Consider the following 27643-nt stretch of genomic DNA (forward strand, 5'->3'; position numbering starts at 1 on the left):
TAGGTAGTTTTCCCTCTCTTTATTCCTCATGAGGGAAACTACAATATGACCACAGTAAGAAAGGCATCCTGCCTGTTAAAGCAGGTTTTCTTCTCCTACTTACTGGCAGGAAAAATTATGCTATTCTTTAGATATTTGAGAGGCACTAGAAAATACAGCGATGCATAGGCATTCCTCTGGAATTAAAATAACAGAACTACAGACTTCCTTTGAAGTAATAAATTAATAGTTACTACAATGCTTCTTAAGCCTACCCTTTGTATTGTGAACTAACAAATGCTGCAGAAAATTTTTGCATCCTGAAGCGTATGATGAACTTATGACCTGGCTTCTCAGCTTCTCTACACTGCTACTGTATTCCTATGCTTCTATTACACACAGATTTACAAAACCTGTCTATTTTCAACAGATGCAATTTAGCAGCCACAAATAACCATGAAAAACAATAAAATAAACAAAAGGGAAATTAGAAGGGGGAACAGATGCCAATCATGACACTGTCCTATAATACATTTAATCCCCATGAATATGAAGTCCTTGTGCTTAAAATAAATCTTCAACATACAATGCTTCAAGGTAAAAAGTAGAATTATTTGTTAACAAAACAAAGAATGTCTGTAATTTCCAGAGGAGGTAAGCATCAGGTTTCACTCTTGACACGGTTTTTATATTCTGTATAATCCACAACCTGAAATTTTGCAATTGAGATGCACTTTGTGTGTATTCAGTCTCTTTACATTACTGTGCAGTGGCATTTCTGAGAGTGGATATAGTTCCTGTAATCAGCAAGCTGCTTCAGGTACAAGTTTGAAGGCCATCTGTGCATCTCTACAAAATTGCGCTCTTCCACTAGAAAAATAAATAGAGGAAATAAATGTGATATATAGGCATAGAGCACACATGAACAAGCTGCAAAAAGTCTTTCTAAATAATTAAAAAACATTGAAGACACAAATATGCCTACGGAAGTAAAGATGAGTGCTGCCTGTTTTGCATTGAGCTCTGCTATGGCACAGATGTAAGAGCACACAATATTTCCTTGTTATTAAGTTAGTAATAAGTTTTTTGACAAAATATGAATACAATACTCATGAAGGAGAGTAGAGAGATATTCCTAAAGATGAACATACTTTATGCCAAGAGTACAGCCATATGTGGTATGTAAGAATTTTTCTTTGCTGCAGAATTATAGAGTAGGGTATATAAACTCCTGTGCAGTAGTGTGTCTCAAGATCAGTACAGAAAGCAAGAGAGGAGTACAGCTAAGAATTCAGCAAGATGTTAATCTCCTATTGTATGTGGTTTTTATCACTGACAAAGTCATATAAGAGTCTTTTACCCATATTATTTAGATGAATCCCCTCTGTTTATGCAGAAAGATGCATTTTCATCTCCTTAACCTCAGATATTTCAGAGCCAGCTTGGACCATTTCTCCTGGTTCCTTGATGGCCTCAGACCAAGGCATAGAAGAGAGGCTCACAGCCTGGGGAGCCTGAGGGCAGGCAAACTGTTCAACTGGGCAGGGCTTCATTCTGCAGGTGACTATCCTGCTGATGAAATCTGATTTCCTCTGTAGCAAGGCAGCCCACCTAGTTGATCAAGGGAAGCCAGCTGATGTAATGTGCTTGGATGTCAGTGAAGCTTTTGATACTGCTTGTCACAGGATCCTTCTTGACAAAACGTCCGTCTCACAGCTGGATAAACTCATCATGTGGAGGGTGAGCAACTGGCTTACATGTCAAGCACAAAGGATTACAGTGGCTGGGGTGACATCACACACCTGGCACTAGCAAGGTTCTAAAGGCCTCCATCCTTGTCCCTGTGCTCTTCAACATCCTCATAAATGACCTGAATGAAGGACTGGAAGGGACACTGAGCAAGTTTGCAGATGGTACAAATCTGAGAGAAGCTGTTGACTTTCTCAAAGGCAGGGAGGCCCTGAGAGAGACCTCAATGAATTAGAAGACTGGGTGATCACCAGTCGTAGGAAGTTCAAAAAGGGAAAGTGCTGGACTCTGCACCTGGGATGGGGCAACCTTGGATGTATGAACAGACTGAGGAATGAAGTATTGGAGAACAGTGCCCTGGACATGGACCTGGGGCTCATGGTTGATGGCAAGTTGAACATGAGTCAGCACTGCCCTGGCAGCCAGGATGTTGTTGTTGGCCAGCCAAGCAAGGGAGGGGATTGTTCTGCTCTGCTGTCCACTGGGATGGCACCATCTCAAGTCCTGGGGCACTACATTATAAAAATCACACTAAACAATCAGAGAATGTCCAAAGGAGGACAGTAAAGGGCCTTGAGGGGAAGTGGTATGAGGAGCATCTGAGGGCACTTGGTTTATTCAGCCTGGAGGAGACTGAGGGAGACCTCAGTGGGGTCTACAATTTCCTTGTGCGGGGAAGAAGAGTGCCAGAGAGGAAAAGGAGGGGCAGACACTGATTTTTTCTCTTTGGTGACCAGTGACAGGATCAAAGGGTGTGGCCTGAAGTGGTGTCAGGGAAGTTTAGGCTGGATTACTAAAAGGCTCTTCCTGCAGTGTTTGGGCACTGAAACAGGCTCCTCAGCGCAATGGTCACAGCACTAGCCTGACAGAGTTCATGAAGCTTTTGGACAACACTCTCATGGTGTGACTCGTGGGGATGGTGCTGTGCAGGGCCAGGAATTGTTCTCAGTGATCCTTGTGCATTTTTCCAACTCTGCTATTCTGTGTAGGACACAGGTCTTGGAAAGCCCTAGGAGAGACACTCCCTGCTGCTGTGCTGCTGTCCTGAGCCTTAAGGTGATGAGGTGTCACGAGTCAGAGATGCATCCAGGGCAAAGAGATGCACCCCTCATCAGGGTGAAGGAAAATCACACAGGCAATGAGCAGAGCTTTCTAGTTACAGTGCTGGAGCAAATACAAATGCTTGGAGAGATAAATATCAAGTGCCTGGAAGAAGCTGGATTTATTTACCTGAATGGATTATGTTTTTTTCTTTTTTTGAGATTTGCTGGAGTGTGCTATAAGAATCCTATTTTCTTCATGGAAAATGCCAGCACTTGAAGAAGTATCAAAAGTGGCCCATTACCTTTATTTGAATTATCAAGGTAACACAACGGGGTTGGTCTGTAACAACCAAACTGTTCCAGCAAATTCAGTTCTGGTTAGGAGCCTGGCCCAATAGGAACCAAAGAAATGGTAATGCAGTGCTGGCTATGTAGTGTTGTGTGCTGTTCCCACAGTAGTGTGGTGAAACATCCTGTTGGACTATTCTAAAGAAACCCTAATTATTTTCTCATGCAACAATGTTATTATCCAGAACATCATTTTTCATCGCAGCAAAAAAGTAGAACATTTGTCTCTTCAAAATGGACAGAAAAATACCTGAAAGTTCTTGAAATTCAGGCTTTTGACTGAAGATGAGGTAGTTAGTGGCAATAAAATGAAGAAGCCAAGTTGAAAGGTAGTCAGAATTGTGAAACTGTGTGAAGAAATAAAAGACAAAAATACTCTTAGTGCTGCCAAGTATAAAACATAACCACATCTCACATGTCAAAATATTACAGGTTTCCACTGTTAAGCAATTTGCTAAATAAAGTTTCGACTGTGGAAGATAATGAAGGAAAAGTCGTTTAATGGAAATATGTAAACAGATGAACATCTAAGAAGAAATTGCAAAAGTCCCTCTTCCAGAGGTAGAAAAAAACTCTGAGAAATCATGAATCTTGGAAATTTTGTCATTTTGCACAGAGATAGAGCTCCACAGAAGTGGAGGGAAGGAATATGGTATGTTGTCCTATTTGATTAAGGCAATATCCTGCAACCTAGTTTTTATTTTCTTCTGCTGTTTTCCAGCCCTGCCTTTATTGTCTCTCTATTTTTCATCCTCTAATATTTTTTTCATGCTTTTATGCATTTCTCTCAATATTCTATCCAATTAGTTGTCACCTGCTTACCACATAATTTTCTTTTTTGACCAGAAGAGGAATGAGTACATCTTTACTTGCCTAAAACACATATTTTCTGGAAGAATCTGTAGTTAAGCTGAATTACTGCAGTGTGTCCATGATAAAGGAAATTCCACAGATGAGGGTGTGACTAGAGGGTCTGGAGTCCAAATCTTATGGGGAACAGCTGAAGGAGGTGGGGCATTTTATCCTGGAAAAAAAAGAGGCTCTGGGGGATCTTACCACTCTCTACAACTCCCTGAAAGGAGGTTATGGATAAGGTGGGGGTCAGTCTGTGCTCCCAGATAAAAAGAGACAGGACAAGAGGAAATGGCTTAAGGTTGTGCCAGGGAGGTTTAGGTTGAATAGGTTGAACAGTAGGAAAAATTTCTTTTTGCAAGGGTTATCAGGTTCTAGAGAAGGCTACCCTGGTACAATGGTAGAGGCAATTCTACGATTCTGTGACTACACATTCAGCAGTTGAAGGCTGAAGGATTTCTCTAGCCAGCCTTGTGACACCAGTTATCCCTAATAAACAGATATTATACCAACATGTTTCTTCGGGAGCAGAAATTGCTGTTAAGGTTCTAAAAATCTTAAAAAGCAATCAACTTATTAAAGTCAACATATGTAATCTCATTTGATATATAAAATAAGTACCTTAGCTTTTTTGAGCAAGCTAACAATACTGAGGCTTGTGGAAGCCAGCTCCCTGCTAGGCATGCTCTGAAGCTGCGTGATGATGTAAAGTTCACAAATGTGCTGGAGTCTCATAACTTGGTACATCTCTGCACAGATCAGCAGAGACATTGCTTGGAGAATACTGGCTAAAAAAACCAAGAAAACACAAGTTATATGTATTTTGCCTTTTTGACAAGAAAGCTACTTTTCACCAAGTTGTCTATTAAATACCTAACAACACAAAATCAGACTGCTGTGATCACCTTGTTTTTCAACACAAAATAATTTTTTTTTTCTGTATCCCCTTATTGTTCCAGATAAGCCATTCAATTAAGAAGAAAAAAGCATTTAGAACTTTTTTACAGATACGTGTAAAGAATTGCTGTGAATAATATGGATCTTGAAGATGATTAGTCAAGTGGTGCTGATCTATTTAGATTAAGAGATAATTAAAAGTGGATTTAGCTATGTTCTCTTTCAGAACAGCACTTTTATGATACAAGAAAATACAGCCAAAAGTCCAAAGACAAAAAAAGAGTGACCTTTTAAAAAAAATATAGCACGGTGTTTGCATTTTTAAACTGATAAACAAGGAAATGTTAGGTGGAGTGAAAAGAGAAACATAGGATATGTGTGAATAAGGTAGAATAATTATTTCAAAAGACAATAAAAGCAAAAACATATATCAAAACATCATTTACTCATTATATCAAGGAAAAATTAGTTGCATTTAAATCCTGTTTTAAATTTAGTATGCAGATTTCCTTCCCATAAAAAAAAAAAAAGATCAAGACATGAAGACTATCATAGCTCAATTTTGCTTGTGAAATACTCCTATTAACATATTTTTTCTGGGTTTATATGCATATAAGAGAACCATGTATATAAATAAGATATCCCTGCAATTTTTATAAACTCAGCTATGTGCGTGTTCAAGAAATGGCAACTTTTAAATAAAACACAGAATCCAGACTAGAAAGCAGTATTACTGTAATGTAAAAAGAAAATTCCAAATATTATAATAGATTAGAAATAAAACTGCAACTTCTTTGTGTCTTGTTATGTGAGGACAAAGCAAACACATGGTTTTATTGGAAATATTCTATTTTATTCTATAGGAAGGATTTCTTTTTTTATTGCACAATACAAGATAGTTCCCTTTCTCAAGACATTGTACATTCAAATATTGGTATTTTTCAATTAAATAGATGCTGCTACATTACTCTCTATCAATACCCTTCTGTGGGAAAATTGGTTGCAGATGTGGAACAGTATTTTATAGTTTCCTTACCTGGGCAGCAGGAGTCAGTGTAAAGATATTCCAGGAAGGACAGGAAAGTGTCTTTGGAAACCCCATACACTGGAACCAGAATGCTATTTGCTTCTAGATAGTTACCATTGAACATGGCTGCCATAACCTCGCAGCGGGCCACCAGAACGGCCCTGTGGGCTGGTACAGTTGTACCTGCAGGATGCAGATAAAAATGGATACAGAATGATGCAAATAACACAGAAAGATCTTCATTTTAAAGCTCATGTTTTCTTAGGAGGTCTTCACTCCACTGGACATGATTAATAACTAACAACACAGTCACTGCATAGCAGTAAAAATGAGTAATAAATAGTCAAATAAAACAAAATCAACAAACAAAAAAGTAATTAAACCAAAATGAAATAGACTAAACCAACAGAGAATAGACAAGGTAGAATAAATCTCTTCACACTAACTGAAACCACTAGCCCATTGCATAAATATACAGTGCTATGTATTGTTATGCAAATGGTTAATAGTTGGACTTGATGATGTTAGGGGTCTTGTCCAACCTGAATGATTCTATGCGGAGTCATTTACATTCACCAGTAACCCTACTGGTAATTAATATTTGTACCAGAATAACCACACAAAGCAGAGAAAGGCAATTTTTTCCAGATGGAATTCCATTAAGTACAGTAAGTAAGTATAAATTTAACCAGATTAAATATTGTGCCTAAGTGAATTTCCTGAATGGTTGTCTTATGAAAAGAACACTGATGATTCTCTCCAGATATTTATTACTTTTCTATTATTTGCAAGTGAATGCTTTGCTTTACTATAGCATTTGGAAGACCTGGAGAGAACAACAGCCTAGGGTGGTTGAAGACTTTCAAGCTGCAGAGTCCAGCTGGACTGAGCAGTCCAGTCCTGTGTGCAAAGAAGTGCCAGTCAAGACAGGAGCCAGCCAAAACCAAAATGACCATTTAGAGCTGGATGCAAATGTTTCAATCAAAATTATGATAAACAGATCAACTGACATGCGAGATAAATATACTGTATATACTTACAAAGATGTTACTGGTTTAATTATGTCTTTAACCACACCATTGACACCTGAGTAATTATTTGAACCTTCTGGCATTTTTTGTCTTTTGTCCTATTCCTGCCCCCTGTACTACTACTTTCAAAATATCTAAGCTGCATGCTATATGTGAATGAACATTTATCTACTAATTAAGAAGTTCAGTCATGTTCTGTGTCTTTACACAGGCATAATGGGCTCCTATTTTTCCTGGCTCCTGTACTTCTGTAAGCTAGAAAGCTCAAAGCAACACTAAGTATCCAAGGAATTACTCAAAAACTTCAAAATTTGTTTGTCTGGTTAAGATTAGAGCCTTTAATTTCTCTTGGTATTTATTTAATTTTAATAGAGTTATTCTGATTGATGAATTAGAGAAAAAAGTTTGGAAGATGTATCAATTATTAGGAAAAAGAGTTCACTTTTTATTAGTGGATAAGCATTCTTTTGAAAAATGCTTGTCAACCCATTCAGAGATTTGAGTTTTATTTCTGTAAAATATATAGTGTTGCCCTGGTTTCATCAGCTTCCCACAAAGACTCTCAGGAGTGGGGCACTGAGGTGAATTATTATGTCATTGAGCTCAAAATCAGTATTTAATTCTCTTTTTCAAAGATGTTTTTGTGGAGATTTTTTCAGTATATTAAACAGAACATCTAGAAAGAGTCTGCTTGTCTGTCTGTGCTTATGTTTGAGGAGTTAATGATTTATATTTGTCCTTGAGACTTATATCTGAAAATAGTAAAACAACTAATTAATTCTAGAAGGCCATTTCTGCAAGAAGGGTGAGTATGGACAAACTGAAACTAGTGTTAGCTTTTAAAAACCATCTCATTCTTCTTCTTACAAAATCATGCAACACATTTGTCCCAAAGCATCTTTTATTGTAAGGATGAACGCATTTAGTTTTCAGACAAAAAAAAAAAAAAAAAAGAATCCTGACACTGCAGCATATCTGCCTGAGACAAACAGGAGATGTTGACCAGGAGTCAATAACCACCATCTCTGGTCTTTTCAGTGAGGGAACAAGCATAAAGGTGAAGCCTATGTCCATGATGGGATGCTGGGCAGAGCTCTTGAGTATGTCCTAGAGCTTGTGCAGCTGGGTACAGGAGTGATAAAATAAAATAAAATAAAATAAAATAAAATAAAATAAAATAAAATAAAATAAAATAAAATAAAATAAAGTAAAATAAAATAAAATAAAACAAAATAAAATAAAATAAAATAAAATAAATAAAAATAAAATAAAATAAATTAAAGTAAAATAAAACAAAATAAAACAAAATAAAACAAAACAAAATAAAATAAAATAAAATAAAATAAGTGAAAGAAAATGAAAGAATGCAAAACAAAAGGAAAGACTGTAAAACAAAATGGAGTAAACCAAAATAGAATAAAACAGAATAAACAATAATGTCAATCAGGGAGGCACAGTGTGCTATGACAAGGAGAGGGAATTCTTTTAGGCTCGGCTCAGCTCCGACAAACCATGCTAGCAGAGGGCACTGCTACAGAGCACCCACAAGGACAAGCTTCCCTGCTTTCCTCAGTGACAGCAAAGCACTCATATTCCCTTAGTTTTGATGTCATGGAACATGGTCACCTCTGTGTCCCACATTGCTGAAGAGGGGTAGAAGGATAAAGGCTGGATGCCAACGGAGCAGATGTACTGTACCTTGTATTTTGAAGATTACATCAGCTAGCACAGGTGTGTTAAAAAATAGCTTGAGGGAAGTGTTATAGAGCCATTTTATCTGCTGAGACTTGCAGTCCTTGACATTGTTTAGCTGAAAAATAAATTGGAAATAAAGCACTGTTACCTGCAGCTGCCCACAGAGCTAATTGTTATGGGACATCATTTATATGGGAAACAACAGCTTCTCACATATGCATTCCTCTGCCATCACCTTTTATCTTCTAATTTCCTATTCCCTACAGTGCAGCAGCTCGGAGGGGTCTGTTGTTCCCCACAGTCAGACCTCAGCTCTCTCCTTGGTGTTCTTGACCTTCAACCTCCCCTACAGGCAGGTGGGCTTCATCAGTTTTCTGGAGTCCAAGCTTTTTCATACATTCCCTGTCCAGACCCCATGCTGCAGCAAAATGAGGTTTGAGGGCTCTGGGGGGAGCAGGGGTGGGACAAACCTCCATCCCCCAAGGCAATGCTGTGTACAGAAGCAAGGCAGCTGGAAGTTCTGTGTTTCTTTATATTGCCCTGAAATTGCCTCCACAGAGGCAGAAGGCTCCCACAGGCTGGAGCACAGACTTCTCTCACAGCAACCTGGTAGTATGAAGACCTTCCAAATCCCAGTACTCCCAGTTAGTTTTCAGCTTTGGTCGTCTTACCTCAAAAATGTAATCTAAAGCTGCCAAAAGGAACAACATTGAAATCTAGATTGTCGCAAGTGAAATTCAGATGAGGTTAAATCTATGGTCAAAATCTTAAATTTATCTATTTTTTAGTTTCACTGAGAAAAATCACCATTCCTTCTGTTTGGCCTCCAAAGACAAATGCTTAAATGGGAAATAAGAGTACCCTGAAGGGTAAAAGAATAAAAGAAATTACTACAGCTCTGACTCATTACCTTAAAAGTCTTCAGGCCCTCCAAGGCCAAAGCTATAAATGTTTTAACTGTGGGCACTATGGGCTGGTAAACCCAAGACAGAGCAGTCAGAAGCTGAGAACAGTAATTTTTTGGTAACTTTTTCATCTTTGTATTGTGTTGTACCAAGAGAACCTGAGCAGTTTTCCCACCTAAATCAACAGAAATTATTAGAGCAAGTTCTATATTGTCAGGGAATGTATTAGCTCCAAGGGCAAATGTCTGTAAAAACTAATTCTATATTAAAACTAATCATACATTGTGACTTTTTATTAACTAAATATGATACACTTTGCATTTTTTGGTGTGGTCTACTACTGAATTAAATAAATTGAGTTGCACACAGCTTTACACATCACATTTATATGACAAACTATTCCCCTGGATCTACTGCAGAAGCCCAGTTCTTGGCATATGCTCAGGAACAAGTGTTTCCTGAGCAGCCTCTATTACATGTGAATTAGCAATCCATAATCATATTGCCAGACAATGTTCAAAGCTGTGATTATGACTAATCCTTTTAGAATACCTGCTTGTGTGATTTTTACCAATTATATTAATTTCTGCGTGTTACATCAGGATCTCTGTGTGCATGCCTGCAAACAGCCCACTGGAAACATGAAAAAGTACAGGCTGTGTAAGACAAAGTAACTTTAAAACAAAGACTGAGAAGAAAACCTTGCTACAAAATAATTTCTTGAAAACTTGAGTAACTAATGGTGACCTAAGGGAGTTAGATGTACCTTCCCTGGAGTTTTCAGAATGCATTTAACTTTCTCAAGCACATGTTCTGTTTTATCTGGATCCTTCAACTTCTTTTTTATGTCCTCTTCTAATCGTTCCCACTGGAAAGCACCTATCACAAAATGGGGAGGGAAAAGCATTATAAATCAACAAGGCACAGGCCTCAGCAGGCAGAGGAAAGATGACATCAGCACCAAACACATCCTGCAGAAATAGTAGGGGAATTTTACATAAATCAGCCCAATCTCTGCTTTTAGGAAGGGCAAGTGCAATTTTTGCACACTTTACTTTTTACTTTTGTACTTTTTATAGTGAAACCAAGTACCAACAAACTAGAGCATTTCACTCACTTTCACACTCAATCTATTAATCCCTCCCGGTTCAGTCACTATATATTGCAGACAGAGATTCAGAAAAAAAAAAAAATCGTTGCTCTCTTTAGTTGCCTGGAAGGAGGTTGTAGGAGATTGGGGACAGACTCTTCTCCCAGGTAATAACTGACAAAACAAGAGGAAAGAGCCTCAAGAGGCATGGAGGAAGTTCAGAGTCAATATCATGAAAATTTCTACACCTTGTCAAGCACTGGAAGAATGTGCTCAAAGCAGTGGTGGGGTCACCATCCCTGGAGGTACTTCAAAGATGTGATAGCTGGGGACATGGTTTAGGTGATGGGCATGGCAGTGATGGGCTAGTGGTTGGACTTGATAATATGAAAGATCTTTTTCAACCCAAATTATTAAATTGTTCTATGAATTAAAAATACCATATTTATCCATCACCTCCTGAAAATCCAGTTTTAATCCCCTATCATTGTCTCCAATAAATAAGACCAAAAAAAAATAATAACCCATTTAGGGATTTTTTTTCAGTGAAAAACTTCTTCATTTATTCTTTATGTTTGTCACTATTTTGGAAATAGTTTGTCATTATTTGTCTTTGATGTACAAACTCCAACTGAAAGCTGAAAGATTCTCTGAAAGGTTGAAAAATATTCTATAAGGAATGAATAGGCATTGGCTACATCCTGAAAAAAAAACAAAAACCCCTCAGATCTTTCTGCTGAGGTTTTGTAAGCCACACCTGAAAAGTTAAAAAAAAATAGCAGTGCTACTTTAATAGCTGTCATTAAGTAGGTGAGGTCATAGTTTGTACCAGCTGGTAGCAAAACTCATACAATGTATCGGAGGTCTGCACACCTCAGACACTTATCACTGTTTTCAATGCACCATGTTCAGAATAAAAATGACTTGACTTTTCTTAAGTAATTCTGCACTCTTGCCCCTCTGTTTAGAACATGTAACCATTTACAGTATTTAAAAATCCTAGGATCTGAAACTGACTCAAACTCCAAATTTTTTTTGGCAAAATTTTGAATGTTATTGATGTTAGCCTCTAGACTAATTTAATTTAGGCCCATTAGATCTGCAATGACAACTAATTTTTGTTAAATACAGGTGATGATCTTTTTCCATTGTGCACAGTAAATCACAAGGGAAAAAATAGGTGTGGAAACACAGTGAGAGATCATCTCTCAACAGCAAAGCCGTGTTCCTTGGCTGATGCACACTTTCCTCCACGAGACAATAGGAAATGAGTAGCCAGTTCTGTTCCCAGCAGGTACCTGAATAGATGAAGTGGAGGATGTCTGGGAGGCAAGAGCAGAAGACAGAATCCTTCACCACCACCCTGACAGGAGGGGCGCAGGGTGGGAGCCCCGGGTGCGAGGAGGGGCTGGGGTCCCCCGTCTCCAGGGTGAAGAGGCTCTGTGCCAGCCGCACTGCGGAGGTGTCCTGGGCACTGCATGGGCTCCTCACCCCGAACAGCAGCATGAACAACTGGCTGGCAGAGCAAAGGATGATCTTGTGAGCCTCCACCGCCATGCTGAGGTCCTCGGGGTAGAAGGCCACATCTGCACACTGGCAGCAGCAGAGCAGGTTATGCAGGTCTGCGTTGTAGTGCGAGGCTTCACCCTTCAGGATCGGCATCTTGTCTGCAAAAAGAGTTAGCCCATGAAACTTAGGCAAGTGCTGACCACAGGACAACTGACCTTGTCAGGTCAGTTGCTTTTTTGGAAGAGATATTCAGTAAGAATATATCTTACATGATGTTTGAATATCTTGAGTAAAAAAAACTCTAAAAATGGAAATATTACAGTAAGTTAAGAAATACTTATTTTAATAGTGCTTTCATGAACCCTCTCTAGAAACTTACACTATAAAGAAACTTTGACTGTGCATTCCAAATCTGAGAGATCTGAGCAAATTTTTAAAAGAAGAGACAACTACACATTTAGAAGTAACTGCTTGTCAGTAATTTTTTCACTGAACAAATGCATCAGATGCTCATAAATCACATAAAGGCACATGCTTATCTCCCTTGATTTATCTGCAGCAAATGAAAACATTACTTGATTATACCATAGAATAGTAATTCATGCTCTTACAGCTTTCTTTTGTAATCTAAGATTTTATGTAAAGCTTTCACCAGTTCATGTTTTCATTATTTCATAAGTCCACCAGAAAACTACTCTTATTAGTTATATCTAAAATAAGTTAGACATCCATTGCACTGTTAAATATTACCATATAATTCTCCCCAAGTAAATTAAACCATCACTGAAAGATGATGTAACATAACCAGAACAGCTGAAAATAGATAGCACAGCTTGCAATAACAACTGTTAGTAAAAAATGTAGTAAAAATTATTAATTGTGCAAATAAAGTGACACACATAAGGAATTATACTAGAGACCAGATATCAATGAGCACCTGGCTGTTCAAGCTGAGGTGGCTGGACTCGATGGCACTTCTGTGTCTTCTTCCTTTTCTTCATCTTTTCAGATGACTTCTGATTCAAACTTTGGATCATAAAATATTCCAGCTAAGACAATAGATACATATTTTTTTAAAATCCTTGCTATTTAATAACAATTTAGGCATCAAAGTCAGGAGTGTAAGAGTTTCTGTATGAAGAGTTCACTTTTTATTCGTGGATAACATGTATGCAGGGCTAAAGCTACTAATGACACTACTGCCAGTCATCCAGGAGAATCCCCAAAACTCTGCTAAAAGATATCTTATTTAGATAGAACTAGCACAATTTAAGACTATTTATTCAAATTATTGTGGTTAATTCTTGTATATTTAGTCTTCCTAGAACTGACAGACACAAAGTTATTCAATTTACCAACCTCTTTAGATGCCAACTGTGTCTTGGGGAGTGGCCTCATTCGGTTGGGTGTTATCCAGCAAGATAAAAGGACAGGAATACAAGTGGAAAACTTACTGCAGTGTTTCATATGGCTTTCCTAAATCTTCCCAAATAAAACCAGAGCAACCTTCTAATTCAGATAGCATCACAGAATCATAGGATTGGTTTTGGATCTGGTAGGATCTTGTTTGGCTTGGTCACTTTGAAGACCACTGGGTTCCAATCCCCCTGCCATGGGCAGGCACAATTTCCACTAGACCTCATTGCTCCAAGCCCCACCCAACCCAGCCAAGAACACAAGGACGGGGCATTCACAGCTTACTTGACCATTCTGTTCCAGCATTTGACTACCCTCACGTTTCTTTCTAATACCTAACTTGAATCTTGCATTGGTGGGAACTTGGCACTTGCTGGGAAGACCCATGGTGTGCCTCCCCAGCTCTATGAGCCCTCACATCAGTCCTGCACCTCATGCTCCACCCTGCTTACAAAACAGCAGATTCTCACTCACCATTCCTCCAAAATATTTCTGTATGTAGAAGTCATTAAGAGTGTGCAGTTCAAGGTAAGTGGCTCCGAGTTCCTTTGCAAGCTGAACTCCTTCAGAGGTTGTGACACAGCTCCTCCTATCTGAAGTGCACAGGGGACAGGTGCAAGGCACTCCTGGGGTAAAAAGTGATGAAAAAAAAAATACTGGCCAAATAATGCAGAATTCTCAGATTCCTAAATAACTGTAAAGATTTCTTAGAGGAAAATAGAGAGGGAAAAGAAAACATAGTAATTTTATAGTAAGAAATCTGTAATTACAGAAAAAAAACCTAACTTCTTATTAAACAATTCAAAATACTAGTCACTCTACAAACCTCCGTCTATATTACTTTATTGGTTATGTTTAGGTAGAAAAGTTCATCCAGACTTCTGGATGCCAGATTTGGCTTTGGCTCAATACCTTTGCATGCCTGGGGCTTGTGCTAGCTTGCAGGTGTTACCATCCACAATTGTCACCCTTAAACCTGTTGAATTATTGTGGCCTGTCCATGCAGGAAACACACACAGTAATGAAAGAAGAAAATTCCAGAACCTTTATACATACTTTTTATGTACATATTGCAGGATCTGATTCATTGACATGTATTTTACATACATTTTTTGAAAAAAAAACCAGAATAGGCATTTTTAAGATTACACCATTTCAATGTTTAAAATCTTTTAGCTGCACTGGGTCAGCTTTGCTTAATGACAGTAAGAACCTTCCAGGCATAGAAGTTCTTTCAAATGTGCTGTGCATGCTCCATGTTGATGTCCTCTTCCTAGACCTATGGATAACATAATAAAACAGCTTTTTCTGGGATTTTTTAATCATTTGTTTTGGCAGCAACTTTTACCACTACAGAGGATTAAGATCTTAGCAATCTGTATGAGCAAACTGCTGTGTTCACAAATACCTCCCAGAAACAAAAGGGTTCTATGTGCACACAGCAGTTTGCTCTGACAGATCCCAGGGTAAACCCAGAGGTCCAGCCTGATGTCTCCCATGGTCACATTATTTAGGGAGCAAGACAGAAAAAACTGAGTGGAAAAGAAATAAAACCAAACCAAAACACTAGAATAGTCATTCAGTTTGGTGATGCCATGTTCTTAAATACAAAGTGTGAGAAAATGTGAGAAATTTAGCAAGACCTTGCCTTTAGAATGGGAGATTTATTACTTCTGTATAAACAAGAGCATAAAAGTTTTTGGTCCTGATCAGTGAATTATTAAATGGAAGAAAATAAATATTTAACTGTTATGGAGTTCTTTAACTGTCCTTAATCTGTCACGGAGCTAAAAGATTTATAAGTAGAGCTTGGCAACACTGAGCATTCCATCCACATATGACATACTTCATATGGATTAATATTTCTATGTACATTACAAAATAAATGTTGACATCTACATTAATAATGTCTCTTACTCATTGAAAGGAGGGAAGCTCAGAACCATTTGTTTCTGTAAGGTGCCATGAAGTAAAAGACAAGCCAGGGTTGTGGTTTTCATTCATTGCTTTAAGAAAAAAATCCCAGAGAATTTCAAGGCTTTTCCCACCCATTCTCTCATATTTTCAGTCTGCTGGATATAATTTTAATCTCATACACTAGAGATACATTATACACAAATGTATTGTTTTTAATCTAAATTACTGATTTTCTCCCCCATGTGTGATAGTTCTCAAGAGCCATTGCAGAGGTCAGAGAAAGATAGGTTGTCTTTCATCACTGGGGTTAATTAATTAACAACGTTCTTGTGAGTCCATCAGTCTAGAGAGCCAAAATGCATGTGCATATTACTGTCCTGACAGACTAATTGTTTCTGTTAGCAGCTTGGAAAAACAGACAGCTTCTACTGAAATTACACTGTACCCAACTTCCAAATGTTACAAGAGGCTGGATACATACCGTTTTTTCTTGCACCAATAGCAGAAATTATTACTGGAACTGAGCAGTGATTTAGTGCTTTTTTTACCATTGGCACATAGCTGTCCTTTAGTTCCTGAAATGAAGTCTTATCATTGACAGAGTATTTAATCACAATAATATCAGCTCCTCCAATGAGCCTGCAGGAAGTATACCAGTCACTGTCAAATATGCCCTAAAAAGAAAAAAAAACACTGGTGAAGAATTTGCTGTATATGAAAAAAAAAAAGATGAAATATTCTATATTCGCAATGCAAAACTTTACATAAGTGTTTTTGGCTGCTTAGATCTTATTTCTAGACATGCAACAATGAGCAGACTTCCTGCTTTGTAATTTCATTGTTTGAAGAGCAAGTTGTTTGTTATAGCAAATCATAAATATTTTTCATGAATTCCAGAATTCTGCAAGAAAAATTAAAAATAGGGTTTATCAGGGAATATTTTTTTCAGGAAGAAGCTTTGCTGGTTTGATTACTTGACTTAAAAATTGTTTCATTTAGGAAATACAAGCACCTTCAGTGCTAGAGGTTTTCAGCAATTCATACAAAAACATTATTAATAACACCATTTTAGGGAAAGGATTACACAGAACTATCCTATATACCCGTGAACTTTTAAATATAAACTACACACACTTCAGTGTGATTTTTATCTGCCTCACAAGTGCTTACATATAGATTTACTAGGTGTTAATGTATTCAGGATAAAGACTTCAATCACATACCTAAACCTTCTTTTTCAACTTCAAATTCAAATTTTCATTGCTCTGTGCTGAGGACTTGACCTCTAAAATTGTTTGATATTCTGTTAATTTAAACTGTGCTGTATCCACACCCAATATACAGTTATTACTTGTGTATTTGTCATGAAACTGCGATTCCCTAATTTTTTCTTCACTTGAAGGTAATTCATAAATATCAGGGGAAGCCTTGACTTTGGTTATATGCTGAATTGAAAACTCTTGAGAAAAGTCTAGAACTGGTCGAGAGAACTGAAAAAAAACTGTTAACCGAAATACTCTTAAAAGAGACAGAAATTTTTTGTCCTTTATGTACTTAAAGTAGGCTTATAAGAAAAATGGGGACAAACTCCTTGGCAGAGCCTGTTGTGATAGGGCAGGGGACAATGGTTTAGAACTAAAGGAGGGTAGATTTAGGCTGGACATAAGGCAGATGTTTTTTATACAGAGGGCGGTGAGGCTTTGTCACAGTTTGCCCCAAGAAGCTGAGGGTGCCTCATCCCTGGCAATGTTCAGGGCCAAGTTGGATGAGGCTCTGAGCAGTCTGGTCTAGTGAAGGTGTTCTGCTCAGGGCAGGAAAAAACTAACAATTCTCAAGCATATGTTTGTGCAACCCCCCATGGCAGGGGGGTTGTAATGAGATGACCTCCATGGTTCCTTCCAGCCCAAATCATTCAGGCATTCTGTGACTCTATGGCAGCCCTGCACAGCATGAGGCAAAACAAGAACTTGGGAAAAAATGGAAATTAGCAGTAATGAAATAAGGACAATGTAAGAACAGGAATAAATGAGCACTGAAGAAGTGATAAAAAGGCAAAACTCAAGTTTGAGTTGTGGGCAACAGTGTGAGTTTTGAAGAGAAAGTCACAGAAATAAGACCATTACAAGTGGGAGTCAAGTACACAAAAGATTAGTAATATCAACACATGGCATATCAACAATGTCATCCATTTTCAACATAACTATTTTTGATCACTTCAAAAGGGTCATTGTTTAAAATCTGGTGAGGTAGCTGCAATGCTCTTAAATACAAGAAGTATCATGACCTTGATGGAAGTCAAAGTCAGCAAGTATTTGCCTAAAATGTCAGTGCACATCATTCCCAATTCAAGTCCTGACCTTACAAAGAAATAAATCAGGAAATAAATTATAGTAGGCATTTGCATTGATCTCTCTAATAGAAGCTTTTGTTCGGCAATAAGTAGACCACAATTAATAATTTATCAGGAATAGCTCTCACATGATTAACCATGTTGACAAGAGAGGAGCTCAAGTGCACTGCCCTTGATATTTGTTTTTCTGAGACAACTCAGTTAGAGACTATTATAATCCCAGGCTAAGGACAATCTCAATTAGTACTTAATACAATCATTCATGCCCAGTTAATAGTGCAACATTTACACCTTTAAGGCACTTTTAGCAACTCTAACAGTAAGATTACCAGCAACAGTGCTTTGAGACAAATGTCTAGATGCACATTTGGAGAACTTGATCACCTAAGCAGACAAAAATTGAGAATTTTCAAGGGACAGCTTTAGTACAATTTAGTTGGTGAAGAACTCAATGGAGAATTTTTAGCAGAGTTGTATACATTTAACACAACAAAGGTTTAAAGGAAAAATACAATACTACCCAAAAATAACATGGAATATTTATCTGTTCTATTCTGATGCTGACAGAAAGCAAATCTGTTCCTTTGAAATTTCTGTCCAGTTGACTGTCTTCAAGATCAGCCCAGATTTGCACCCCCTCATCTCTACAAGCTTGGAGACAATGGGAGATATCACCCATGGGTGTAGAGCACAGGTGCACAAATACACTGTAACTGTACAGCTTTAAGCAGGAGTAATAAAAATGCTTATGGAAACTTCTCATGGAATTTAATATGTGTATTTTTATATTGTTTGTATATTGTTTTTGTGATATGTTTGTATGTTGTATATTGTTTATTGTATATTACGTATATTTTCCTTCACTCCAGTGTACAGTGGAGCTAAATCTCAAGCGCCAGGAAAATCCCCCAAAAATATCTTCAACAACGGATTATTTGCAGAAGGCATCCCTGAGACAGAGCATCTAGAGCCTCCTTCATTATCGCTTTGGGAGGACCTTTCATGCAAAAGTGACAGAGGGAATTTCTTCAAATGATGAGCAGCCATTCAGATTCAGAAATAACCATAATTTCAGGTTCCATCTATGAAATTTTTGTAACAGCTACTCCTCATCATGCTTCCTGCTCCATTCCACAAGTCAGGCTGTTGGCAAAAGGAAGAAATATTTGCATAGCTAAGGTTATTTTAATATGACCTTTCTGTTCCACTTGGAATATATTGAGGAAAAATCTTCATTCTTTCCTTGCATGCCTTCATTTTAAGTGTCTCATAACATATTCTTGCCATTAGTAAATTATAATTCTCAAGATTCTATGTTGAAAATAAAGCTTTCAGCAACACTGAAGATATTATTTTCCTACAAAATCACATGATCCCTCAAGACAACAATACTTGCTTTGTTAAAAATGATTGATGAATGCCTTTCTGAATTGTAGAGAAATTCCTCACACAAATGCCCTTGCAATGTCCACCCACACTTTTTCTGAAAGCTGCTCATAACTGTCCCCATGTCCAACCAGCCCAGCCCTGGGTCTGAGGCAGGAGCAGTGCCAAGCACTCTTGGTGGGGGAAAGAGCACCTGGACACCCTGTAGGAATGTTCCACTGGGATTTCCCAGGATCCAAGAGAACTGCTCTGGGAACAATGGAGAGTTATCCCTCTCTAAGACTCAGTCTCCACTACCAAAACCTTCTTCACACTAGTGCTCTCCACACCATGTACCAGAGCCTTCTTCACTTTTTTTCAAAGATCTGCAGCAGGGCAAATTTTTGGATGTACTCTCCATAACTTTCTAGTGCCCTGAACTTACTCAGATAAGTAATCTGCAGCACAGAGGAAAGTATCTCCCTCAGAAATCCCCCTAAACATCCCCCCCCACAAAACAAAGGAAGCTCATATTGGCTGTGTCATCCTTTCATAAATTAATTTAATAATATTTTTTACCAGGAAATGATCATTTGTTCTAAATTGCCACTTCAGGCATTCAAGCTTAAAAATGACAAGGGATGAAATACTGGAAAATGAAAAGTTACAAGCTGTCACTTTTTACTGAAGCAGTAATATGTCTACATTTCTAAAAATAGTAAATAGAATCTAAAAGTGGCTCAGATTCCTTTACCTTTGTACATGATAAGGGCTGGACAGCTTTAGCAGCACAAGGAGCACAAGAATTCTGATAAAGAGGAAAAAGCCAGAGAACTACACTATGGATGATACCTTTGACATAAGAAAGTTCACAGTGTTCGAGTGACTACTCCTATTGGTAGAATAAATAATAAAGTACAAAATGTCTCAGAGAATGAGGTTGTTGAAGGGAGAATTAGGGGAAAAATCACAGAAGAGCTCAAGATTGTAGTTAACATACTTAAGTTGCAGTTAATATATTTGTGTGCTAGTGAACCTCATGAAGGTCTGCAGCTCTGTGCAAGACTCAGAAGACACAGAGGTTCATTCATCCCTCTGCAGGTGTCTAATCCAGCACAAGGCAATATCTAAAACCTAGCTGCTCTCTTTTCCCATTTTGTAACATTTCTGTACTTCGTGTCAGTAATTCTCTATAAACTGATCAGATTTTATAAAATAGGGGAAAGCAGAAAAAAAACCATTTGGGGGTATTGTTTCCCATGGAGAAAAAGAAACCCAAACAAACCAAACAAATGCCACAGAAACACAGCAAACAACCAAAACCAGATGGCTCTTAGTAGAGAAAGTTCAAAAGGGCAGCAAGACCCCCAGGCCAGGACAGAAACACTCTCATATCCTTAGAGTATTGCTCCAAGTAAGAGAGAGGAGAACAAGATTTACTTCCAGTACGGAACAGTTACAAAGGACTTTTTATTTTGTCGTTTATTTTCCAACAGTGCAATTAAATTAGTCAAAACATGAATTACAGCTTCTGGATTTGAGAAAGATTCACTTGCCATTAGATATTAAAAATTCTGCCTGCATTTTTTTCTGCAGAAGCATAAAAAAATTCAGAGTAGAGTGGAATTTAAAAATACATGCAAGTCAATAAAATAGCATCTCTGTCCTGAAGACTATCTAATCTAACACGGAGGGTTAATTATAAGTCTTTTCTAAAGTAAATCTTAAAATTCATCTTGCAAATTGCTCCTTATGAGTTACTAGCTGCATACAGAAGTTTACCCCTCCAAAAGTAGAAAAACTGGGACATTCTTATTCAATATGCCTTATTATACAGCAGCTTAAGCATGCTTTAGCAACTGAGCAGCTATTAAAATCACTATATTCAGCAGAGATGTTAGCACATATGTGTTTTCCCTTGTTCTTTATGTCTTCTCCTAGGTTTGCATTGTTTGGGAAAATGTTTAGAAGACACATGATTGGTAAGGATGTCGATGCACTGTGGATTTGTCCCCCTGCATAGAGCACACAGCCTTGCCAGAGCAGTGCCACACACAGCAAGCCACAGTGGTACACCCAGAGAGTGGCACACAAAGAGCAACCTGTCATTCGAAACTCTGACATCTTGCTCCCAGATTTTGAGAATGTGGTGCTCTACTACTGTTTCTACAGCCCTGTGGTATCTACATGAATTATAAGGTCCCCAAACTCAGCATTTCCATCCTACACCCTGCAACTGCCAGGGGAAGCAGAGCACCTCACAGAATGTTTGCATGTTGGCAAACATGAATTTATATTTGTAATTTCCCTAAGACACCTGACCTCCTGACCCTCCTGCAGGTTCAAAAGGCTGAGCAGTGTCTTGGGCTGGCCGACAGGTGCATCAGCAGCAGCCTGAAGTTCAAGAAAATTAAACTGCACTACAATCTGCCATGCAAAAGGATCCCCCCACTCCCTGTGGAGCTTTATTCAGTAAACCCACATCCACACTGCTTTTCCAGACTGATGGCTGTGGAAGGCAGAGCAGCTGGGCACCCTTGAGTTTTGTGATGCACCACTATCAGTGTACTTGGTTGTCAAGTTCATGCCTAGGACTGTCTTGCCTCAATCACATGGGTTTAATTCAGATGAGGTACAAATCCCAGGCAAAATGCAAATCTGCCTTGTGCTTAGATGGTAGGGGCTGAAATACTGCTAGACCCACTATACTACCACCTCTGTGTTTTGGTAACATGAAACAGGGATCCTTTTCCATACAGAATATAACTTGAGGTAAGGTCTGTCAACATTTTGAATTGTTCTGTGCTGTTTCTCCAGGTTAGCAGAGGAGCAGCCCTGAACAAACCACTGTAACATGGTAAACCATGGATTGTGGGAGGTAGTCCTGTTCTGCCTTACCCTAGCAAGAACACTGCTTCATGCATAACAAATAACCTCCTGCAGAGTCTTGTCTTGCTATCTGAGATGGATTCTATGAAAAGAAAAATGCTAATTCGTCCTAAACATTCTCAGTAATATACCTCCTGCCTCCTTTAGCTGATAGAGGGAAAAAAACCTGAGGTCTCAGAAATGCAAGGACTCAGACAATAACAAGCTAGCTTTGAAGGGCAGAAATTACAAGGTCTCCAGAATTGCACAACCTTGTTTTGCAGAAGGCTGAATGCAATTAAAGCAATGTAAAAACAAATCAACTCTGCCTCTAATCTGTGTCCTTCCTTCCCCTTCTCCAGCTACCCCCACTTGCCTTCCCACCTCCCTTACCATCCTCCATCCCTCTGAAACAGCCTCTGAAGTCGTACAGACTTCATTTATATTCAGGAGATTTTACTCTTTGCTGTGCTCCAGTGACTCCAGCACACTGCACATGCAGGTCACATGCAGTTTCACAGATTAGAAACAGGACCCCCCAGTCCCTCTGGACTGGTGACCATAAGCGCACCTGGCAGAAAAAACAAAGAACAGCAGGGCAGCCAAACTGGATTGCTTAGTTTTAAGATTGTCGGCTTCTGATCATGTATTTCATGGAAATGTTATGGTTCCTGCAGATTCTCTGAAAGGTTCCCCATACAGGAGTACAAAAATCACCTAAAGGATGGAATTATGGAGCTGAAACTGATTATTGTTTTAATTTCTAAAAGCTAAGGGTTTTTTTAAAGGCTACTAAGTAGTCATTAAATATATTTTAATTTAGATTATCAGTATCATTTCTTACATAATCACTGATCTGTTCACACTCAAAACTAAGTTTTCTCACTTACTAACAAAAATGCTGACAACTCGCAACAGTGCCAAAATCTTTTCTATTTACCATCTGATAAAGGTAATAATGTTAACACATGATTATTCTTTGTAAGAAAAGTAAAATTACTCCCTATATTGCATTTTGAAAGCTATCAGATCTTTTAACCTGTCATTTTGCACAGCTGGAAAACGTACTGTCTTTTTTTGCAGAAAAATAAAATTTCATTTTATTGTTGACAAATGTTTGGAGAGAGCTTATGATGCAGTGTCACAAAGAAGGCATTCTTGTTTACCTCTGGATTACCTTTCACAAAATTTCCACTAAGCAACACAGTTGAAAAAAAATCATCTTACACAGGAGGCCAGCAGGGGCTTGTTTATGAGAACCTTTTTGCATCACCTTTGATTTTGATTTCCCACAATTGCCTGGTTACATTTTATAAGGGTTTTTTTTACTATATGCAATAATAAAACTACTAGTCAAATCCCATGACAATGAAAACCATTTAAAATTAGGATATTATTTAATTTCGCAAAAACTGCTCACACTGTTAAGTGCAGTTAAAAAGACTGAGATGGATCTCTTACCCAGACAGGACAGTCGTGCACCACCAGTCTGACATTTCCAAATACACAGGCTTGATACTCAGTAAAAACTGGGCTTCCAACGTGACTGGCAGACAAGCTGCTGTCGATCTGGGAAATGAGGGCACTTCTCCTGAGATAGCTCCAGATCAGGCTGGGCTGCTGATTGTCCTCAGAAAAACCATCTCTTTCATTCCCAAAAGCTACAATGTTAACCGACCTAAAATAAAAATAATAGAGACAAAGTTGTGTTAACAAAGATGAAGGTCAGGGATAAGCGGAAAGAAAATAAAATCCCCTTTAATCATAACTAACATATTAATCCTTCTGAATCCTCTCCCTTCCCTAGATTTTAACACCCTCCAGTAATCAACAGCAAAACACATACATGATCTCAAATCCAACAGCAGGGTGGGAGCAAAGCATAAAAGAAACCTGGAAAGGCTGCTTTCATTGCAAATCCCGGCGGGTTTGTCTTGTTTTTCCGTGGTGCCCGCGCTCAGCCTCGCTGCGATGACCTCGGGGGCTACTGCCGCATTCCCGCGGCCCTGGCCAGGCTGGATAATTTGGGGTTGGCTGTTCCGGGCGGTCGACTGAGGCCGCACGGAGCTGCAGCAGCAGCAGGATCGGGGGGCAGGATCGGGAGCAGCAGCAGCAGGATCGGAATCTGCAGCAGTGAGGATCGGGATCAGCAGCAGCAGCGGGATCAGCAGCAGGATCGAGAGCAGCAGCAGTGATCAGATTAGGACCAGGATCGGGAGCAGCAGCAGCAGGATCGGGAGCAGCAGCAGTGGGATCAGGAACAGGATCAGGAGCAGCAGCAGGATCGGGAGCAGCAGCAGGACGGGGATACGCAGCAGCGGGACCAGCCGAGCTGCGGTGGCCGCGCTAGGCGCCGCTGAAGGCGCGGCAGCCCCGGCCGGGCGGTCACGGGCAGCGCTCCCTGACGTCAGGCAGCCCAGAGGCGATGGGCAGAGCTAGATGACGAGTCGAGGGCAGGTGCAGCCAGGTGAGCAGGGGCAGGGAAAGGCGCTGGAGCACAGTTTTCCAAAACTATGATCTCACATTATAGTGAAACAAACACAAATCACGGAATCACAGAATGGTTTAGGTGGCAAGGGACCTCAAAAGATCACCTAGTCCAGTCCCCAGTGCAGGGTCACCTACAGAGGTTATACGGGAAATATACCAAATCCCTTCTAAAAATACTATTTACTGTCACATACCACTGTATACACAAAAGTATATTTAAAAAAAATTAAAAAAAAAAAAGAGTAAAAATATTTTAGGCACACTAGATGATACACAATACTCTCTGTTACGTGAACACATGCTGTTGTTAATCCCACTAGCAAGAACTCATTCAAAACAGGATTTAATACGATTATCAACAGAATAATGAATACATGAATGTTTGCTTGCAACAATTCATACTTCGAGAAAAGTACTATTCCACTCCTTGCAAATGTAGGAGATGCCATTTGATATCACTACAAAAGTTATATACTGATATAGTATTGAATGGCAAGACCATTTTAATAAAGCATAAGTATTATTATCTGCTAATGAATGCTAATTAACTATTTTTATTTTTATTGTAAATTCTACAGAAACTACTTAAGAAGAAAAAACCAAAAGAACAAAACTACAGATAATTTACCAACCTGTTTGTCTTTATCCCATTCTAGCTTCTGCTTTTCAATCTAGCTTTGCTTTAGAAAACTAGAAGACAAATAACAAGTGGTGGTTGTGGTTTTGTTTCCTCCTGCGTAAAAGGTTAGAATACAAGTTTCTTAGGTAGGTTTTAAAAAGTGTCACTGAAACCACTGTTTTTTTTCCCCAGATGATCCTCTGACTGTGATGTATTACCTTCCACATCCAAAGCCTCAGTGGTGTCCAAACACTGGGTATATGATGATGTGAGTCAACAGAGCACTCAAATTTCTGCAGCCATGACTATTCATGTACTTTTTAAAGGTCACTGAAAATCTCTTGCAATTCTTAAATTCACACTTGTAGCAATCTACCCATTGAAAATGAGGAAACTTAGGGAGAAGAGTCCTTCACATCACTAATGAGCCTGACCTCATACAGGTAAATGCATAAATAGTTAAATACATAAATAAATGTGCATAGGAATATACAGGCATATATACAAATATGCATACACCGATTTATGTAAACACATGTTTAAAACACATGAATGCTTATTATAAATACAACATGCATACACAGGCAGATGTGGACACACATATAGACAGTTGTAAAACCAAGAAGAAACAGACTGATAAATACATCAACACAAAAGAGGAGTGACCCAATAAACCCAAACTCCAATTAACATAGCTTATTCATTGCTGCAGACCTAGTCCTGAGAGTCCTGAGAGGTGCCAAGGATGGGAGTACCAAGATGGAGGATCACAGAAAACACTTTTGTTTTCCTCTCACTTCTTCCTTCAACCACCTGGGAAACTACTTGGGACTGACAGAAATATCAGATTTGCCAGCATGTGTAGATGGATGGATGTGAGATTCCTCTCAGCTGATAACAGCACTTAAAGCTTACATACTAAAATACATACTAAAATATACTGAGCTCTTTTGATAACTATTTTCTGGCAATCAGAAGACTTAAAACAGTATTTTAGAAGAAAGCATTAAAATCAGATGAGAATGCTGTCTGTTCTCCTGTCAAAGTAGGTCCATAATCCCATTTTTGCTTGCATTGCTCAGGAATTGTGCAATACATTTCAAACAAACAAATAAACAATGAAACAAAACAGGAAAGGAAATTAGTTCACTTTGGCAGGATAACAAATACCACGGATAGGGAAGTGCCTTGGCACCCCTACCCTAGATGCATTCTGCAAGTTACATGGGCACTGCAAGGGAAAGCCTGAAAGATTGTTTAACTGAGAGGATTACAGAGGATTGCTTGACTGTTCTCTGTTCAGCAATCGTAAAGTTGAATATCCTGTGATCAGCAAACCTTTCAGCCAGCAGGCATTTGCCACTGCTGCTGCACACAAAGACTAAACTGCAGAAAAGGGAGCCTTTGACAGGGTCCAGGAAACAATCACATATCTGGTTTTGTGTAGTTTGCACTAGAACTTTTTCCTTTTTAAACCTTTTCTGCTGTAGCTTTCCCGTGAGTATCTCAGATAAGGCACTGAAAACAAATACACAGTCCTTAATGACAAAGGGGAACTATATCTGCCAGTGCAGGGAGATAAGTGCAGGCAAGTCTAGGAGGAGAATTTTTCCCTTGTGGAAGCTGTAGCCTTGCTTGCATTGATCCATGCAGAATTATCCAGCCTATATTTTCAGGACAGTGACTTGAAGTCAAAGTCTTTGCCAAACCTGCTCATTAGTTGAATCTGCACACTGCCAAAGCTGTTGCTGATTCTGATGTAGTCAGCTTCAGGTGCAAGAGAAAAGGTATTGTTCTAGGACAGGTAAATTTCCAGGAATTTGGGGGTTTTTTTCCAAAGATAGAATATAATTCCAAACAACTGTAATACACTTTGCCATATAGAGCTGTTTCATCCCAATGCTGCAAAAAAGTATCCTGTGATAGGCTTGGCTTTATTGGTGCTTGTCCAGAGTATACACGGCTAGGATCTGCCAGCCAAGACCCCCTGCTCAGACAAAGCACCAGCAAACAAAAAGGGGTTTTTCTGTTGTTGTAGCCATCTGCCACATCCCCACCAACAAAAGCCATTTGTGTGTGGGAAATGAATGGATGGACAGTGTTCAGGACTAGTAGCATTTTTCAACATTACCATTCCAGAAAAATCATGTAGTGTTGCTCAAACTTGGAAGCAATTTTTCTGAACTTCCACACATAAATCACAGAATGGTTTGAGTTGAAAAGGACCTTAAGGACCACGAAGTTCAACCCCACCCTGCATATTCATCCCTGTTACAGGGGTGGCACAGGCACTGACAGCCAGAGCCCAATGTCTCCCCACCCCAACAGGTTTCACTCAGCCCAACTGCCGACTGCTTTCTAGAGGTCACAAATGGGGGCATCAAGGGAAAACAGCTCAAATTCTAAGGCTTTTGTATCAAGTTGTGGAATGACTATCCCTGGACACAGTCAAGTTTCACTGCAGAAGTCCTTCCTTAACCTTAGCCCTCTAGA

The 27643-nt window shown here is 38.9% G+C and overlaps 1 protein-coding gene across 2 annotated transcripts; it reads right to left on the reverse strand.

Moving 5' to 3' along the window:
- On the reverse strand, positions 1–24195 carry RHOBTB3 (Rho related BTB domain containing 3). 2 transcript variants are annotated; one of them, XM_079331675.1, is made up of 12 exons: positions 23888–24195; positions 23503–23719; positions 15940–16132; positions 14016–14167; positions 13063–13174; positions 11915–12283; positions 10293–10405; positions 8625–8736; positions 5905–6078; positions 4593–4759; positions 3370–3466; positions 1–849 (listed from the first exon to the last, which is right to left on the reverse strand). In XM_079331675.1, the coding sequence occupies exons 1-12, from the start codon at positions 23923–23925 to the stop codon at positions 734–736; spliced, it is 1860 nt and encodes a 619-aa protein (XP_079187801.1). In that variant the 5' UTR covers positions 23926–24195; the 3' UTR covers positions 1–733. The 2 variants fall into 2 exon arrangements, with proteins under 2 accessions (XP_079187801.1, XP_079187802.1); XM_079331676.1 differs by lacking the exon at positions 1–849 and adding an exon at positions 2703–2778.
- Positions 24196–27643: the final 3448 nt, after the last annotated feature.

The sequence above is a fragment of the Erithacus rubecula genome, assembly GCF_903797595.1.
Source record: "Erithacus rubecula genome assembly, contig: SUPER_Z_unloc_6, whole genome shotgun sequence".
Classification (NCBI taxonomy): domain Eukaryota; kingdom Metazoa; phylum Chordata; class Aves; order Passeriformes; family Muscicapidae; genus Erithacus; species Erithacus rubecula.

What these genes read in the sequence shown, in the direction of transcription:
- RHOBTB3 (XM_079331675.1), bottom strand. Translation starts at nt 23,925, where the DNA reads ATGCTTTGCTCCCACCCTGCTGTTGGATTTGAGATCAT. An exon ending in TATTGGTGCAAGAAAAAACG is followed by an intron (nt 14,168 to 15,939) that starts GTATGTATCCAG and finishes TTTTTACCCCAG; the next exon opens with GAGTGCCTTGCACCTGTCCC. An exon ending in AGAAATATTTTGGAGGAATG is followed by an intron (nt 13,175 to 14,015) that starts GTGAGTGAGAAT and finishes CTATTGTCTTAG; the next exon opens with CTGGAATATTTTATGATCCA.